This window comes from Trichoplusia ni, chromosome 1 (assembly GCF_003590095.1).
Source record: "Trichoplusia ni isolate ovarian cell line Hi5 chromosome 1, tn1, whole genome shotgun sequence".
NCBI lineage: Eukaryota > Metazoa > Arthropoda > Insecta > Lepidoptera > Noctuidae > Trichoplusia > Trichoplusia ni.
Genome location: NC_039478.1, coordinates 4,647,542 through 4,664,955, shown reverse-complemented (window position 1 = coordinate 4,664,955; position 17,414 = coordinate 4,647,542). Strand labels below are relative to the sequence as shown.

The following is a 17,414-nucleotide window of genomic DNA, read 5'->3' as shown; positions in this document are numbered from 1 at the left end:
CATAGCTAAATGTAGACTTTAATTTTCTCTATCTTTTAAAGAGCCTGAATCAAATATATTATAAAACAATCTTGGATTCTAAAACAAAAACTGAAATCGGTATCTCGTGTAGGCGCAAAAGTGGTAATCAATGATTTCATGTCTCCTCTCCATAAATAAATATAACTTTAAGAAGAATATTTTTATTATTTACGCCATCTAGTTTCAAACTAAGCACTTTGGAATGTAGTCAGTTATATAATAGCTAGAATCTACCCAGGCACTGTGACAATTTTTTTTTTGTTGATATCATTTTTTTTATTCCTACAGCCGCTACAGCAGTAAAGGATCAATAAAAATAACTATGCATACCTTGATATTTCCGCATTGATACGTTTAATAATCTATATACAAAACAAATAAATATGTAACATTATTATAAAAATTCAAATTACTAATATATTTCCCAGACGCAAACTGAAGCGTATTTAATCAAAAGAAACATGTGAAGCAAAGGAAATAAATCTTCAGTCTTGCACTGTGAGAGCTAGATAAAAAAACTTAAGTTACACCGTAAGAGAGGCTACTAAAGAGTACTTGTAAACATGGTTTGAAAGTAATTAACGACTTAGTTATTTACTCAACATTTTAATTAAGGGCCTTTTTCACTTTAAGCTTGTCTATAAAAAAACCTCTTTGAAAGATTTTCTTACAAAATATTTTATGAAAGATAAGACTATCATTGGAATTTATTTCTATTTTGAAATTAAACACCAATTTAACTCAATATTAGTCGGAATAACAAATTTAACTACATTATCCGTCACACGGATTCAAACATTAATAGTATCGAAGCATTTCAGTTCTCAAAATAAAGCGAAGCGCCTGACAAAATTTACTTCCATATTCCATTACGTCAACATTTGCTATTAAATTTTATCAGGCGTTCGAATCTCAGTGGTTAGGTTCGGTAATGTTGATGGAGAATCTGTCTCGACAAACTGCACTAATTAACGGTGTTTTGATTGGTAATCAATATCGATTTCAGATAGGTTTTAAGATTAATTAATGGACACTGACGGATGAATATATCTATGTGAGAATTATTTAGTTCGATAATGTTAACATGCAATTTCAGTGCGCTTAAAGTGTTAAAAAAAATAGGAAATGTCTTTTTGTCTGATGGATGAGTTTTAAGTAAAAAATCCAGTAAAAACTATTTAATGGAGCATTATAAGTAGATAATGACATAGTAAGCAATCTTTTTGCCGACATATTTATAAAATTGGTTCAGTAAAATTTTAATAATCAAATCAAATAATAGTTTGAGTTAAAACAAGTATTATACAACTAAACAGATTTTCAAGTACAATGTATAAAAAATATTAAGTAACAAAACCCCAATGCTACTATTAAAAAACAGCTTACTAAATCATCAAACTCCAACTTAAATCCTTAGACCTAACTATACAAAATAACACAACCAATAACCCAGACAGAAGACTGTCACTTTTTTTGCTCTCCACTCGATCATTCACCCTCCCGTGCAGATTGACGCGACTAAAATAGTTACATCCACAGGCAGAGCCGAAGACAAAAGACTGTAGAAGTGTAGACAATACGGCATAAATAAGCGTTTGTTAGCTGTGTATTCCATGGCTAATCACTTGCATTACACGGTGAATTACCGTTCTCTTGTCAGTAACGAAGGCACGTGTTTCGTTCAAAATGTGAAGACAATGTATGCAAGTACAGTTATTATCCAAATGACATGTTATCATTATAAAACATGTCTGTCAATGAATAGTGACAGTTGGGTGAAGACTGAAAATGACAGTTTTTTTTAGACATAGACTGGAACGTCTTTAGTACTGATAAAGACGAAATGTAGAGTTCAATCGATTAATTAGGTTAAGTCAGGAATCTTCATCTTCAGTCCATTAAAGTCTACAGCCATAGGCCCGACCCAAAGGTGTGCTTACATACATGCATTGATAAAAACTAAAATATGACTAATTATAATTATGTATACACAACACTTATGTGGGCCGGTATTAACCGTCATAGTCGGAAAGTTATTTCGTAAATTAATATCTTATCACTGTTCTTCTATCAAGTCAAGTCGACATTGTCAGAAATCATCAAATGACGCCTATCGTCAAAATACAAATCTCACAATCACTGGTCAATCATTGGGTCAATCAATCAGACTTTTACTGACTAAACCACACACATGCTCCTCCTTTTGCCCTTTGCGTACTAGGACCGCGATTACCCTTTCGGATAATCTCGCAATTTGAACTAAAGACCTGTGAGGTCTCTAGCTGGAGTCGCACAACGGGGCCGGGTCCGTCCACTATTCAAAAGAAGAACGTTATACTCGTGTTAATGATGCCATGAAAAATGCTATTCAGGTACAATAGGCTATCTAAAAGATAACTCAGCGTCAAAAACCATTGTCTTAAAATTAGAGCGACATTAAATTGACTACGGCCTATGACGTCACACGGGCATTTACCTCAAAACTGAACTATTTACAGTTATATGAATTGGCGAAATGACAATCTTATTAAATAACTAAGTACCTAGTTCACTGTACTATTGCCAAGACTGGCACGATATGAAATGAACTCTAACTGACTTATTTTTGAGTTGAAATTTCCACTTCTTTGAATAAGATATAAAGTTTTATTTAGATGTCAAAATATATAAATGAGAACATTCGTCACAGAAATAAATAGAACATTAGCAGGTTATTATGTATGCTGTTAAGAACTCTAAACCTGTATTATTTGAGAATAATTAAGTGTTTCGCTATGGTAGAAAGATAAGAAGTCCTCCGACACAGAATCATATACACAGCTGCTGGATTCAAAAAATAGTAGAGCATAATTACATAAATAACAAGATGTGGATAAAACCATTATTCCAAATATTTGAATCTTAAATCGCCAATCCTCAGTGAGCTAGCGAGGAGATCCACGCTCAAATCACCCGTATACAGGAAGTCACCATATTACCTACTTACTTACATACACCGTGATTTTATAGTCGTCTTACAAAAGCAGCCCAGTTCATGTATCCAATGACTAGAACACGTTCATGATAAAAAATAGGTATTTATGAGATTTAGAATAGAGAATAAATTTGTAGTTTTAGAAACACAGCTCTGTTGCGAGCGCGGTCCGAGCCTTGTAACAATGGTGAGGGGCGCGGGCGCCGGCGTTTTTATCATTTTTAAGAGTATTTTCAGATTTCTCTTGGTAAATTTTTTCTTACTTATTATCTTAGTCGATGATAAAAAAATAATAATCGCGCCTAGGGGTATTTTACGTCGGATACATGAACTGGGCTCCTTTTGTAAGACGACTAAAAAATCACCGTGTATAGTTGATGCGCCGTACCCAAATTAGTTTTATGTAGGTTATCCTAAATCGATCGATCCGCTTTTATTTCCTTTACGAACAAATTCGATATTTTGACACAATCAAAACATTTTTGTTAAGCTTCTTTACTACAATTGTCAATTATTACCAGTTCACGCATATCATCATATGACGTATCAACTATCTATAGATGTAGCACCTACTTATGTGATTGGAGGCTGGCTTGGCTGTCATCAAAATTAAGTAAGTAAGTACTTAATTCCATTATCATGGTACAGTTAAATGATATTGTCACAATTCGTTTTCTGATTTCAGTCGGTGAAATATTAATTTATATCAGAATGCAATGATCACATTTAAAACAAAATCTATGTAACTCTAAGCTATTCATGAAACTATACCAATGAGGCGGTAAAGGTTGGTTTTTAGTAGAAGCTTTTACAAGTTAGATTATGATAAATCGATGAATGGTATAAACCCGCAATCATTTATTTGATATCAACTTACTAAAACATGAGTGCCATCATTTTAATACTGACCTCTAAACTCCTCTCGACCTCTTTATAAGTTTCTGTACAAAGACATGTCTTTTTAATTTAAATCACATCGGCCTTGTGAAAATCAATCATATATGTTCAGTCAACAATGACAATATTTGATGTTAATATGTCGAATCAAAGATCGAGACGTAGGTGCCACAATAAAGAGGCTGAAGTGGAGCTGGGAATGCCACTTGGCCAGAAGAAATGATCGCAGGTGGACTCAGGCGGTGACAGAATGGTGGCCAAGACAAGGCAAAAGAAGCATCTTTTGACTTTCGTTGACTGGACCTAACCGGAGTCCTTAATCATGAGCTGACGTTGGTCACAAGTCGAAAATCGTTGCATCATTTAATAATAAAAGCAATACGTGGAGAAGATCGGCATCTCTTCAACAGCTGCAATAATATGGCTCTGTGGTAGGTCCTCTGGTATTCTTAATATCTCATTATGCTCAATGTAGGCTCTATTTTTGTAGCTTACTGTACGCGGAATATGGTAGACAATAGCACTTTGATTCAATCGGCATTAAAGATATGGAATCAAAGAGATTCTAATTAAAGACGTTGAAGATAAACATGCCACTTTCGAATTTTTACTTTTTTTAAAGAATTATATTATGAAAGTACATATGTTCTGACCTGAATTTCTACATTTTGCAGGTATTTTTCTTATATCAAGTGCGAGTCGGACTTGCGAACCGTCATCAACAAATATCTAACCGTACAAATCGTTGTTTAACTTTATGTCCCTGATTTTTATTTTTAAAATTGCTTTTTATAGCGGAAGAAGCCAAAACGATATCTCAGAAAATTTCTGTTAAGACTGAAGGACAGATGGCGGTATCTTATTAATAGGGTTGAGCCTTTGAGTAGGGTTTTTAATAAAGGTCTTTAGAGAAAAACGGTTTATCTCAAGATGTTCCTTATATAAATATAGCTGCTATGATTCATTAGTACAAGCTAAAGGTGTGATGACCTTAACATTTTCTATTCTAATTGTGTACTAAGATCTAACGGCGACTAGCCGGCTAGGGTTGTCATGGCAACGAGATAGAGTTCATTAACTAACGATTTTAATCTCTTTTTAGCTTCTTGGCTTAGTTTTAAATCTAAATATAGAACTTACGGATTGTAACGTTCGTTCTTACTTCGCAATTCGACGACTAATGAAAATGTTATTTTTTTAAGAAAAATTATTCTATAGAAACTACTAAATATCTCCAACAGAACTCACTCTTTCCTCCCTTTTTCTTTTTGATTCAAAATCTTCTTATCCTCTACGCTTCCTAAAATACTATGCAGGTTTTACTCTTAAAATGCCAACCATTTTAAAATATAAACTTCTTTTAATTTTTCTTAGAAATACGATACCGTAAATACTACCAAACCTTTTTGCTTACCAAATCACAAACAGTACTCAAAACTACTAAATTACCACCACCAAAATCTTACTCTACATTATTTCCTATCAACAGCAGTTGGGCCAGCCCTAGCATAACTTTAGATTCATGGCAGCCGCCGGCTCGCGATCCCTCCTCGCAGACAATGCGGCATCGCTGCAAGGAACAGTGCTGAGCATCCCAACAGTCTAGGAGGACCAAGTATTTGCCATACCGACCAATTTAGTTGTTCGACATAATTTATACTAAGTTGCGGCTTGCAATGTCGCTCGAAATTCGAGGAATTAGGAGTAATGATCAGGCGGTGGGGTATTATAGCATCGATATTTAGCGTTAGGACGCTTATTATTGAGGCACCGATGTCTGTCCGAGTGTTCACCCTTTAGACACCAGGCTGTATCTTTAGAACACACATTACATTTATTTTAAGTGAAAAAGTAACAAGTCGTGTTCTTACGAGGAGTGCCAGTACTCCTTCCTCGACTAACAGTCCTACAGGACTAAGGCTTGACAGAGTTCCGCAGAAGCATGCGTGAGAGATCCCTTGTGTTATTTATTCAATAGATGGAGCCTTTGGTATTTTTCGTCCTAAGGCCTCCGACGCAAAAAATTCCCCTCTACAAAAACAAAGGCATTCACCTAAATCTATTGAGTATGGAGTCGTACTGGAATCTGGACAGGAGTTACTAAAATGCTTCTGCTAATTTTTTTAATTAATTGTCTAACATACCAGGTTTAAACATTCATTACGAAATAACCATGACAAAAAAAACACTTGTCTACAAAGTAATAAACTACATACAATGGAATTCATTAGTATTCTGCTCAATTCTAATTAATTATTAATTAAATTCCAAAGAAACAAGATGGAAGCGATATAACCACGATGGTCGCTGGGACCACTTTCGACGTATTTATCAATAGGGTATAAGACAAAAGTCTGATTCGCCCTGGATGATCAAGGATGCATCTAAAAGCTTACGAAAAAACAATCAAATCGGTTTAACTGTTTAGGGAGAGTCAAGTGACATACAGACGAACAGTAGAAGCATATACACATACCAGTTCGACTCGCGACCAAGGTGAACTCAGATTATGAGTATGGATTCTGTTATTTCAGAAACTGCTTTTAGGGCAACCCCGATTAATACGCTTGAGTACACCATTAATAAATAGTTTCTACTTCATTGTTATGATCAAGACAACTTACAAGTTTATACGAGTATGAACTTTTTACACGCAGTGATCAGTTGATTGGTCATCACAGGTAACTACCGTACACAGATACCACCAATTCGCTTCCAGAGTTGTAAGACTGTTTACACAATTATTCATAATAAAACTTATTACTGATATTTTGTCTCTTAAAATTAATAATAGTATTGAAACTGAAAGAATTAAGTTTTTCGTTTGGATGCAGTAAAGGTAATCAAGAATTCAATAAGTCGGTACTAATAATTAAATATGGTACTAATAACTAATTATTAATTCTCAATTAGTCTCAATGCATGCCGGCCGGCTTCTGACGGGACAACGCAAATCAAACGAACGCTATTATTTTCATTATCAATGAAAATGCGCGTGCGCACGATATGTCCGTAAAATGCACGTCGCGTCGAAATGGATGGACTTTTAGCCAGTTGTGACCGAACACTCGTGTCTAGCGCACGTCTTCCGCGCGCCTTCCGTATTTAAAAACGTGGTGCGACCGCGTGTTAAACATGGTGAGTGTTTCGTGCTTAATATAGTGTTGAAAAATATTTTAATATTTATATTATCATTGGAAACAGGGTGTTTTAAGAGTTCGTTTTTTTATCAAGCAACACACGTGCCGAATACGAACTAAGTTACTAATCTTCTCCATTTTTCACGGTGATATTTTATGGAGCGTATAATAAAAACAAATAGTTGAAATCGAATTTATGTTACTAAGTATTAGAGAGAATTTACAAACTGAGTAAAATTCCAATATTTGTGATACATTTAAAATTATGTATAAAGTTTTTTTTCTACTTATCTAAACGATTATTGTGTAATCAAATAAAACCTTCACCTAAAAACGCAGAATATGCAAAAACAACTGACATTCGTCGCGTTTGCCTTTTGTTTAAAATCGCGAAAACATTTGATGAAGTGATAAATAATGTCTACAAATATATTTCAAGGTTTATTGTATCAAAATGTTTTTACTTGATCGAGTCGGTAACTTGCGTGGAGGCTTGGGAACCGGATTTTGGCGCGCCTTTACCTTTGATTGGAAGGTTGGAGTTAAGATATTACAAGCGACTTTGGGAACTAAAAGCCTACCACCACATCGCAAAGTAAGGATAACCGAGTGTTATAGGTCAACACGCCAACCCCTCTTGGCGTGATATGTCGCAGATTCCATTTGTGTAAGACAAATATTTGTGTGATCTACGAGTACTAGTTCTGAATCTAGTTGTCTTGTGCATTAACTTGAATGTTTGTGAAACATTTCAAGACCCAAGGATTAAAATCCCAAGTGCAGGGGTCTTTCGTTCTTTTTTTTCACCAAGAAAGGTTGTAAAGAGAGTCGCTGCTCTACACCGTATAAAGCGACGTATCGTTTTCACAAGTACAAGGCACTTACATTAGGAGTGCTTAGTAGGCCCCAGGGGGTCTACTACCAAGTCTATATAACTATATTAATATGGTTGTTGAAGCGTGACAGCGCGATAAACGTCGTAGAGCGGCATCTCTTTTTAACACCCTCAATGATATAACTTTATTACGCGATAGTGAGCTCCAATATCACCAATACATACCTTTTTGGTCCAACCAAGGCATGTTACATCAACGATAAATTAAACTTAGTCCTCATTTATAATTGCCAATTATTCAATAATAATTTTACGACTTTGCAATTAGATCTGAAATGTCGATACATTCGCTCACGTGTTATTACCAACATATGCATGGATAATTGTTGTGCTTGTGTTTTTTTTTTATACATAACTTATCGAAATGCCTTTTTGATAATCGCGATAATAATTTGTAAAATCATTTGTTTGTTTATTGAGAATTTTATTTTTGTAGAGTCTTTTTTTTGCATCAACATTTTAAAGATTCGGTTTAAGTTAATTGCTTGTATCTTAATTAAACGTGACTTTGCAATGTTCTTAAAGTTAAACATAATTGTTTTTGCTTTATGTTCGAAGGTCATCTTTTACATTTTAAATAATTTGAAATTTCACGCGGCTAAACAAAACACTGTAATTTCTGATAGAAATATACAAACAATTTTACTACCAATGTGATTGAGTTTCTGAGACAAAAGTATCCGAGTCTTATAGAAAGAAGTTTAAACTACCATTTATAAAAGCAGTTTTCGGCGTTTCGCCTTACCCTTGGGTGTGGGAGTTTAAGATCTAAGTTACCATAAAGTAACTAGTCTCCCTTGGATACTTTTAATACACGCCATTATTTCTAATAAAAGAAAACATTTTCATTGCATACTTGATTAAAATGAGTGCGAGATTTTTAAATAAACAGACCCGGAATTTGTTTTGATAATGATAATCTTTTCATATCGCATACATTATAAAGATATGTAACCTTTTCGATGTAAAACGGTGTTTATGAAATTTGTTACTTTGTGAATATTTTGTGCGTGATTAAAAAGTGTCAATTTGAAACTGTGATAGCCTAGTTAGTGGGAGGTCCGCCGGATTGACAAGTCCAAGGTCTTGAGTTCAAACCAGGTATGCGTTGACTTTTCGCATGCTGTTTACGTTTTTAAAGTAGGAAGAACTCGTAGCTAAACTACAATTGTACAAGTTGATAATCAAAATCGATTTTTTTTTTTTAAATATATAGTTTTTCAAGCATTTCTAAAGCCTTACAATAATGGCTCTAGTTGATCAATACTAAGGTTTTAATAGTATTCGGTTTACACCCTTTGAGTACGAAACTATAAAAATATCAGTTAAGTGATAATAGAAAACTACAGTCATACGTAATACCGGTTATAAAACACGACGCGACGTTAAAAAAGTCGTACCATCGACATTTTATGGCAAACGTGATGTATAGTTTTCTGTTTCACGTCAAAACCGTACAAGTTTCATACCATGGAGCATGACTGACTGTCAATCAAATCTGTCAATCCATAGAATGGCGATTCATCAATATTTCAGAATGACGTCACGATTATTTTTTATGATGACTTGGTATTGTGTGAGAAGTCCGATAGAAATATGTGGAACATGTTAAAACAAGTGCTTTGATATAAAAACAATAAGCAAAGATATAGAAATTCCGTAACCCTTTGTTTATTGAGAAAATCTCATGACAATATCGTTTAGATAATTATAATAGTATAATACCTTAATCATACTCGTAATAATGGCAATAGCCTGTGCTCTAATCTTTTTTAAATATTCTTATTTTTATGCAAACATAGCTTTTGATCCCTTTTTAGCCCGCCTGAATAGGTTATAGCTGCAAAAACTATATCCTCCTTTAACGAAGTCTTAGAAAAGTTGCCTATCTGTAAATCCAAGGTGTCAGCTATTTCCATATCAAATTTAATCGAAATCACTCATTCCGTTTGGGCGTGACGAGGCAACAAACAGACACAATCACACTCACATATTTGAAATATTAGTAGAACGCAACATTTGGAACCCTTGTCTTTTTTAAACTGTGATTATTATTGACTGCTTATAATTTGGTTAAATTGTCAATTAAACTTTCTTCTAGAATATTTTAGTTGTTGACATAATGACCACGTGTAACCCGGACACAACATTGTATAATAACGGCTCTACCTTTTGACTATCAACCTGTAAAACCAAACGAATAACGGTAAAAACCAAATGTCTATACACAAAACTAGGTTAGATTTAAACGACCTTGAATATCCTAAACAATGCTGCCCATCCAAAGATTAAAACTGGAAAAAAGAAAGGACTGCGATAAGAGGCCTATTGTTACCTATCCTTACCTTTTTTACACACTTTGAAAGCAAAATGTAGAGTAAAGTTAGATCCAAATACTCTAGGTTACATTGAGAATTATTTTACTTATATTGTTTTAACATTTTATTACACATTCACGATTCTGTAGTTTTTTTTATTGCTATACATGAGTATAACTTTGCCATATTGTAAGTTTCGTGACGAAGATTCATAATTATTTTTAAATATGTTTATTATCGTCTGACTAGTTACTTGCCAACCCGGAGTCCTTGATCGTGAGCTGACGCAGGGTTTCAAATTAAACCCGTCATCAACGATAATCATAAACACGCGTGAGTAAACAAAATAAATAATCATAACTTATCTATCTTTAAGTTTAAACTAACATACCTTAACTATCAATATAGTTACTAAGCAAGGTAACTAAAATATCACTAAGGATAATTTAAATCGATCTATTCTATAGCATAAGTCATTTCAACAGACTAGAGGATCTACCATTACCTCTTCAAACAAGAATATTACACTTGTAAAAAGAGAGACGGTGCTCTACCGTGCATGCTGTTTTCTCGCTCGCACAACAGCAAGGTGCTATAAAAGGTGACAGAGGGAAAGTATTTGGTCAAAAAATTAAAATAGTAAAAGCTATTCAAAAGCCATTAAAATTTTACACATCTAATATCGGATTGTAGTGCGGTGCAGTAAGTCTCAGACTCTCCGATCGGAATACAATTAGATGCACTCTACATGACACATTTTCTAATAGGCGGAGACACGAGCAAGATAAACCACTTTTATTCCCGGGAAAATCTATGCGAGATAGGCAAGAAAAACTTCGCTTTGGTTATATTATGTCTAGAAGCAAATGTAGCTGTGTATCTTGAATCTATACTTCTATACTAATATATAAAGCTGAAGAGTTTGTTTGTTTGTTTGAACGCGCTAATCTCAGGAACTACTGGTCCAAATTGAAAAATTCTTTTTGTGATGAATAGACCATTCATCGAGGAAGGCTTTAGGCTATAAACCATCACGCTGCGACTAATAGGAGCGAAGATACAATGGAAAAAGTGAAAAAAGCAGGGCAGGTATAAATCATAACTTATATCTACTACCCACGGGGACGAAGTCGCGGGCAGCAGCTAGTATATTATAACGCTTTACTAACCGATAAAAGTGGACTTAGTAAGGAAACGGTGAATGTTTTTGGGAATAGCCAGTTAGTTTTTAAAGATGATAAATTAAAAAAAAGAAATATGGTACAAATGACGTTTAATAATATTTGGATAGTTGGTTTAACGAATTAAATAAAACTGTTGAAGCATAAAGTATAGATCGTAGAGTTGATAAAAATAATGAACTGGAATCAAAATCAGAATCATTTATTATTTGTAAACATAAAATACAGATTTAAAGAGTAAATGTACTGCATCGCAAATATCTAAAAGAGATATTAAAAAATATCTTCTCAGACTGACATTGCCTCGAGTACGAAAACTTCTAAAAGAAATATCAATGATTGATATTTTCGATAAAGCCATGTATATAATTTCATACCAGTACATATGATATAACACATATATAGAGAATATCACCAAATTGTGATCTATACCCATTCAACCTTCAAGCCATCCATTAAGTTTATTACTAAGACATCTAAATCTAAATTGATCACTCCTTTCACGTCTAGCTATATATCAATGCGAATACAATGAAATAATATCGGTACATTGTAGAGTACAGTCAACCACGATGATACAGTAATAATTGCAGAGGAATATCGATCTTATGCCCTTGACATAAAAGCGATGATGTGTGTGTAAATGTAAGGTAGGATTGCAACTGTCTGTCTACTTGATACAGACCTCATATGACGAAAGTCGTAACGTTTTGATGTTCAATACGAAACTCTTAAAGCAACTTGATCAGTCACAACCAGAAGTGTAATGACAGACGGTACTTGCGAGAATGTACTTCGTTTTACAATTTGATGAGAATGGTCTAAGTGACAATATCAAGAAAAGTAATACTATATACTAATAAGTTTTAAATACTTAAAATATTCAAAGGACCCTTAAGTTTAATTCTTAAAAAAATAATGGTTAATGAATTTAAAAAGTAAACATTGGAATCGATGATATATGCCTTTAAAAGTACTTTCACAATTAAAAAGCTTTGAGGATCTCGTGACCAGACCACAAAAAAGAATTCGGACTACATCACCATTAAACTTTACGAATAACTTAAGAAATACAGTTCTGGCTACATCACTTTAAACAAGCAGATATGCCACGTTTTATGCAAATATTGATCTGGACCATACTCGAGTGTCACTAAAGCTTTGACAACTACAGGTAATCCGTCAGAAAGGGAACTGGGAAACATACAGACGACGTAGAAGCCTTTTTTGTAAGTACTCTTTGATAGTCGAAGGTTTCATCCAAAGCTGGGTAAATAGGAGCGATCAAAAGCTTTGAATGGACTGACTAGCAACAATTTTCGTATCAAGACACCAATTTATTACTTTGGGTAATGAATGGATAAGCTATAACCACATAAGTGATTCGATCACAGGTTAAGCTATGCTTGACGCAGTTGGTCCGTGGATGGGTGACCATCTTTGTCATAACGAGTTCCTCCGTGTTTCGGAAGGCATGTTAAATTGTGGGTCCCGGCTGTTATTCCTACATCTTTGACAGTCGTTACAGGTAGTCAGAAGCTTGAAAAAGTCTAACCAAGGGGTATCGTGTTGCCCAGGTAACTGGGTTAAGGAGGTCAGATAGGCAGTCGCTCCTTGTAAAACACTGGTACTTAGCTGAAACCGGTTGGACTGGTAGCCGACCCCAACATAGTTGGGAAAAGGCTAGGCCGATGATGGGTAATGAATGGATGATGACACTTACTTAAGTTTTATGTATTGATGCTAATGAGGAAGGTAAAACGTTGATCTCTGGAAACGCCTAAACGTTTAGTAAAGTTTCTATATCGGTTTGTTGACTTTCAAAAGGGTTATTTCTTGAAGTAAAGGCTGTCGTTAATTTACATTTCTAGAGCTAGTCTTCTTCGCTATTTGGAGAAGGTAATGACATTTTGATTTCTTTGGTCACGTGACTTAAATCTATCGCTTTGTACATTCAACATTTTATAACATTTCATAACGTTAACCATTGATTAAAAGTCACCTGGCCAAAGAAGCTGTAAATATATTGGAGATGGTTTGACTGCAAGCGCAGTCACCTAGCCAAATCCAAAGTGCGCGACGTGCCACGTTTTCAATCCCCGCGTCGGGCAAGCATTATTTGTGTGATACACGAATGCTTGTCTTGAGTCTCTGTGACTTTGTTTGACTTAAATGGTTCTGAAACCGCTAAAAAAGGATAAAATTCGTCATCGGGGGAGTCGTTGTTAAAAAAGTCTGAATAACACTTTGTGGCATATAAACTGTAATTAATAAACCAGTTCCCGTCCCCAGTTAGAAAAGATTCGGCGAAAAAAGGGCTACACTGTCTGATTGATTGACGTTATTCGATTCGCACATCTAACTCAGATCTTGTTTCGGGTTTCATCTTAACAACGTAATTAATTTGACCTTGAGACGCCAAGTTATCGGAAATGGTCGTTGCATGACATGGCGTTATTGCAATTGAATCATCGTGGTGTATAGTTTGTTAAATTCAATACTGGTAGATAGGTAGCTATACAGATTAAAAGATTTGCAGTAAATTTGCTTCTTTTTGTTTTGTTTTTTTTTGCTTTTGTTTCTTTTTATTGCACAATATTACCTACCTACATTATATAAATTTTACAGGTGTTCTTGGTTAGCTGGTTTTTAACTTTACTGTGCATGCCGTGGTCTCCTATAAGTGAAGGACTACACACATACTACATACATAATTCGTTTTATTTAATTTTATATTTATGTCCTGAATGGAATGGTGTATATCTTTTTTTAGAGATCCTCAATATATAAATACCTTTTTAAGCTTAAATATAATTAACATTTTCTCTTCTCTTACAAATATTTCTGAACGCTTAGTTTTGCGAACAGACCCACGCATGTCTGACCTATTACACTTAATGATGATTATTTACTTTCAGTATCTTTATTTTTTTTAGTTTTAGGGCGTAATTTACAAATTACCTTAACATACTTAAAAATATTTGAACTATTAAATCTCCGTATTCGAGAAAGTAATCCTTAAATACAACGTTCTTATCGAACTCGATCCAAAATTAGATTTTGCCGTAGTCCACTTGTCTGTCTATCCGCTAACCGATTTATTTTTTATCGTTACCAAAGTCCAGACTTAGGAACAAAGATAGATCTAGTAAAGTCTGCTGGTATTCGTTTGTTTCATTGTAGATCCAGGCTTGCAGGAGTTGCAACTATAAATTTTTGTGGATATGATGTGATGAGCTTATGTGTTAAAAATAAATGTACCTTTTAATTAAACGATATGCAAAAGTTTGCAACGAAAACGCTGCATTCTAACATTGATATTAAATAAATTATGCAATTATAAACACTTACCTTGGTAAGCTGATAAATGCAATACATGTCACACAAACATTATGTATATTTTATAATAATCATTAAAAAATATATATTTTATGAATAATATTTTAAAATAATATTTAGTTTTATAAATTACGTTATTATCAATATTCAGATTTAGTTTGACATTGTCCTAATTCAAAAGTTTAAACAGCAAAATATGTAGTTCAATACACTCCGATACTATAGATCTATCGCTTATATAACGATGATATAAATAACATCGTGACCCCGGAAATATTCGCTTATCTGACCTTCACTTGGCCAAAACAATCATTGGAATCAGACAAGTTTTCTATACATTTGTATCAATGAATCAACTTAGCATATAGCGACCTATTGATAGATTAATGCCTCCTTTTAGTTACTCCACAACACCCGGCCTTTCGTCTTTTGCACCCAGTCCAGTTCAGCCATCTTGGTTTAGATGCGATACATTAAAAGGGTGCCTTACCCAAATGGTGAAAACCTAAAACGTTTATTGAAGTTTTTCCTCCGTCTGCCAACAAGCTGTATTCTTAAAAACTATAAATAATAAATAATAAATGCGGACAACATCACATACATTGTTCTGAACCCAAATTAAGTTGCTAAAGCACTTGTGTTATGGAATTCAGAAACAACGAAGGTACCACAAACACCCAGACCCAAGACAATGTCGAAATGTGAATTTTTACATTGACCCGACCGGGGATCGAACCCGGGACCTCAGAGCTAGCGACACCTTGAAACCGGTGCGTACGCCACTCGACCACGGAGGTCGTCCAACTATGATAGCTAAATAGTTGAAATTTTAACAGGTGATATTATGTTGCCGCATTAGCAATACAAAACTTAAATTAAGATCAAGTTTAAGCAGTACTTGGACATTTTGTTAGAAAATAATCAAGCTAAAATTCATATATCAGCGAATCAATTTGTGTTTTTTTTTAACTTGACCTGTTATAATAGAATCATTTAAAATCGTTGACTCATAAAAAGACTTTATTTATACTATTATTTACGCTTGAAGTAATTTTGTAACAAGAGCATTTTATTATTTAACGTATAAAAAAGTGATCGTCCATTGTTAGGTATACATTATGACTAAAAAACAATTTCAACCAGTTTGTTGAAAAAAACGACCATAGATAATCTTCAAGGTAAATTCGTTTACAAGATCACTTAGATACAGTTACAATCAAAAGTCGTTAAGTCTCAAATTAAACTTCTTTTGTGTGAGCATGTAATAACTTTATATGTTTAGATTGAACAATAACATTGTTGCTTATTGAAAATAAATTATATAATCCAAGAAAATTATTATTCGTTATTACAAATTCAAACTCAGTTATAATTTGTCTGACTCTTACCTACTGACTAAACGTAAGCCGCCATTCAATTCTTCCGCATTGCATTTCTTCACGAACATTTTCTGGGCCTGGCGCGAGGACACCTTTTGTTTGATCATCAAATTTTTCACTAGTAAAGAGATGACTAATGATGGGTACAAACAAAATGACAACAATATAGACTAAAATTTTAAGCCAACGATAATATTAAGTTATCAGAACCGCTCTACAAAGACTTTGACGCTGACTGTAGTGTATCAAGTATAGATCATTTAGTAAAACGAAAAACATTGGTAACAAAAACTGTGTTAAATCAATTTAATAAATTTGCGTTACATTGTAAATTACTTCGTTATAGTTCTTTTGTTTTATTATTTAACAATATACTTAGTTGTACATATTATGTAAGCTTATTTGAATAAATGACTTTTGAACTATGAGCTTAGCCCAGATGGCGCACTTTAAAAAGGTCGGCAAAATGTTAATTAATTACTGATTATAAAATTGTGTCGTTTAAAATTAAAACCGCTACTTAGTAGACAATTTATGATTCTTATATCTAATCTGGATTTTTTTACCGACGGTACATACTTAGTCGAAATCAAAGAGGAAGTAAAGCGAATGCTGTTCTTAGTTTTAAATTCTCTATTTTTAAGAAGCTACAAGACATTTGCATCGGTTACGTAACAGCTTCCCCGGACAGTAAAGTACGTCCGACGTCCGCGATACGTCCGACGTCCGCGGTACGTCCGACCGGCCGGGAGCTACCTAAATACGTCCGGGGCGCACAAGCACTCAAGCCCGTTACGTTCTTATTGAGTGCCCATTTTCTGGACGCGATGCAATATTACAAAATGGCTGCTTTCAAGATTTTTCCTTCCATTTTTGTTATTGCTCTGGCCTGTGCGGTTTTGTTGCGTTTGGTTTTTAAATGCTTATTTACTAATTGTGTAGTACTGAATTTAAAAGGAAATAATTCAAATGTACTGGCGGTGAATTGCGGTCGAAAATAATACTTAAAGGTCAACAAGTTATATACTTAAATGTGGCGTGCAATAATGAATATTCGATCTATCTAAGAATATAAAATAATATTCTATGACCAACGGAAAATTGTATATGTATTGTATAAAATTGTATACAAACAAAATTAAGACCGAACCACCTTTACAAAAATAGTTTCCACTCAATTTTAAGCTCGTTTATCTGCAAACAAAATACAAGAGAGACAAAGACAAAAGGCATTTAATAATATCTCAAAGTTTCTAAACTACATCATACT

At 34.1% G+C, this 17,414-nt stretch overlaps 1 protein-coding gene across 1 annotated transcript in view; it reads left to right on the top strand.

Moving 5' to 3' along the window:
• The first annotated feature begins 6,923 nt into the window (after positions 1-6,923).
• Positions 6,924-17,414, top strand: part of LOC113491672 — a 58,714-nt gene continuing 48,223 nt past the window's right edge. The window contains exon 1 of the mRNA XM_026868760.1: positions 6,924-7,030. Within this exon, the coding sequence (XP_026724561.1) occupies positions 7,028-7,030 (3 nt within the window). The 5' untranslated portion in view covers positions 6,924-7,027. The remainder of the gene's footprint in view (positions 7,031-17,414) is intronic.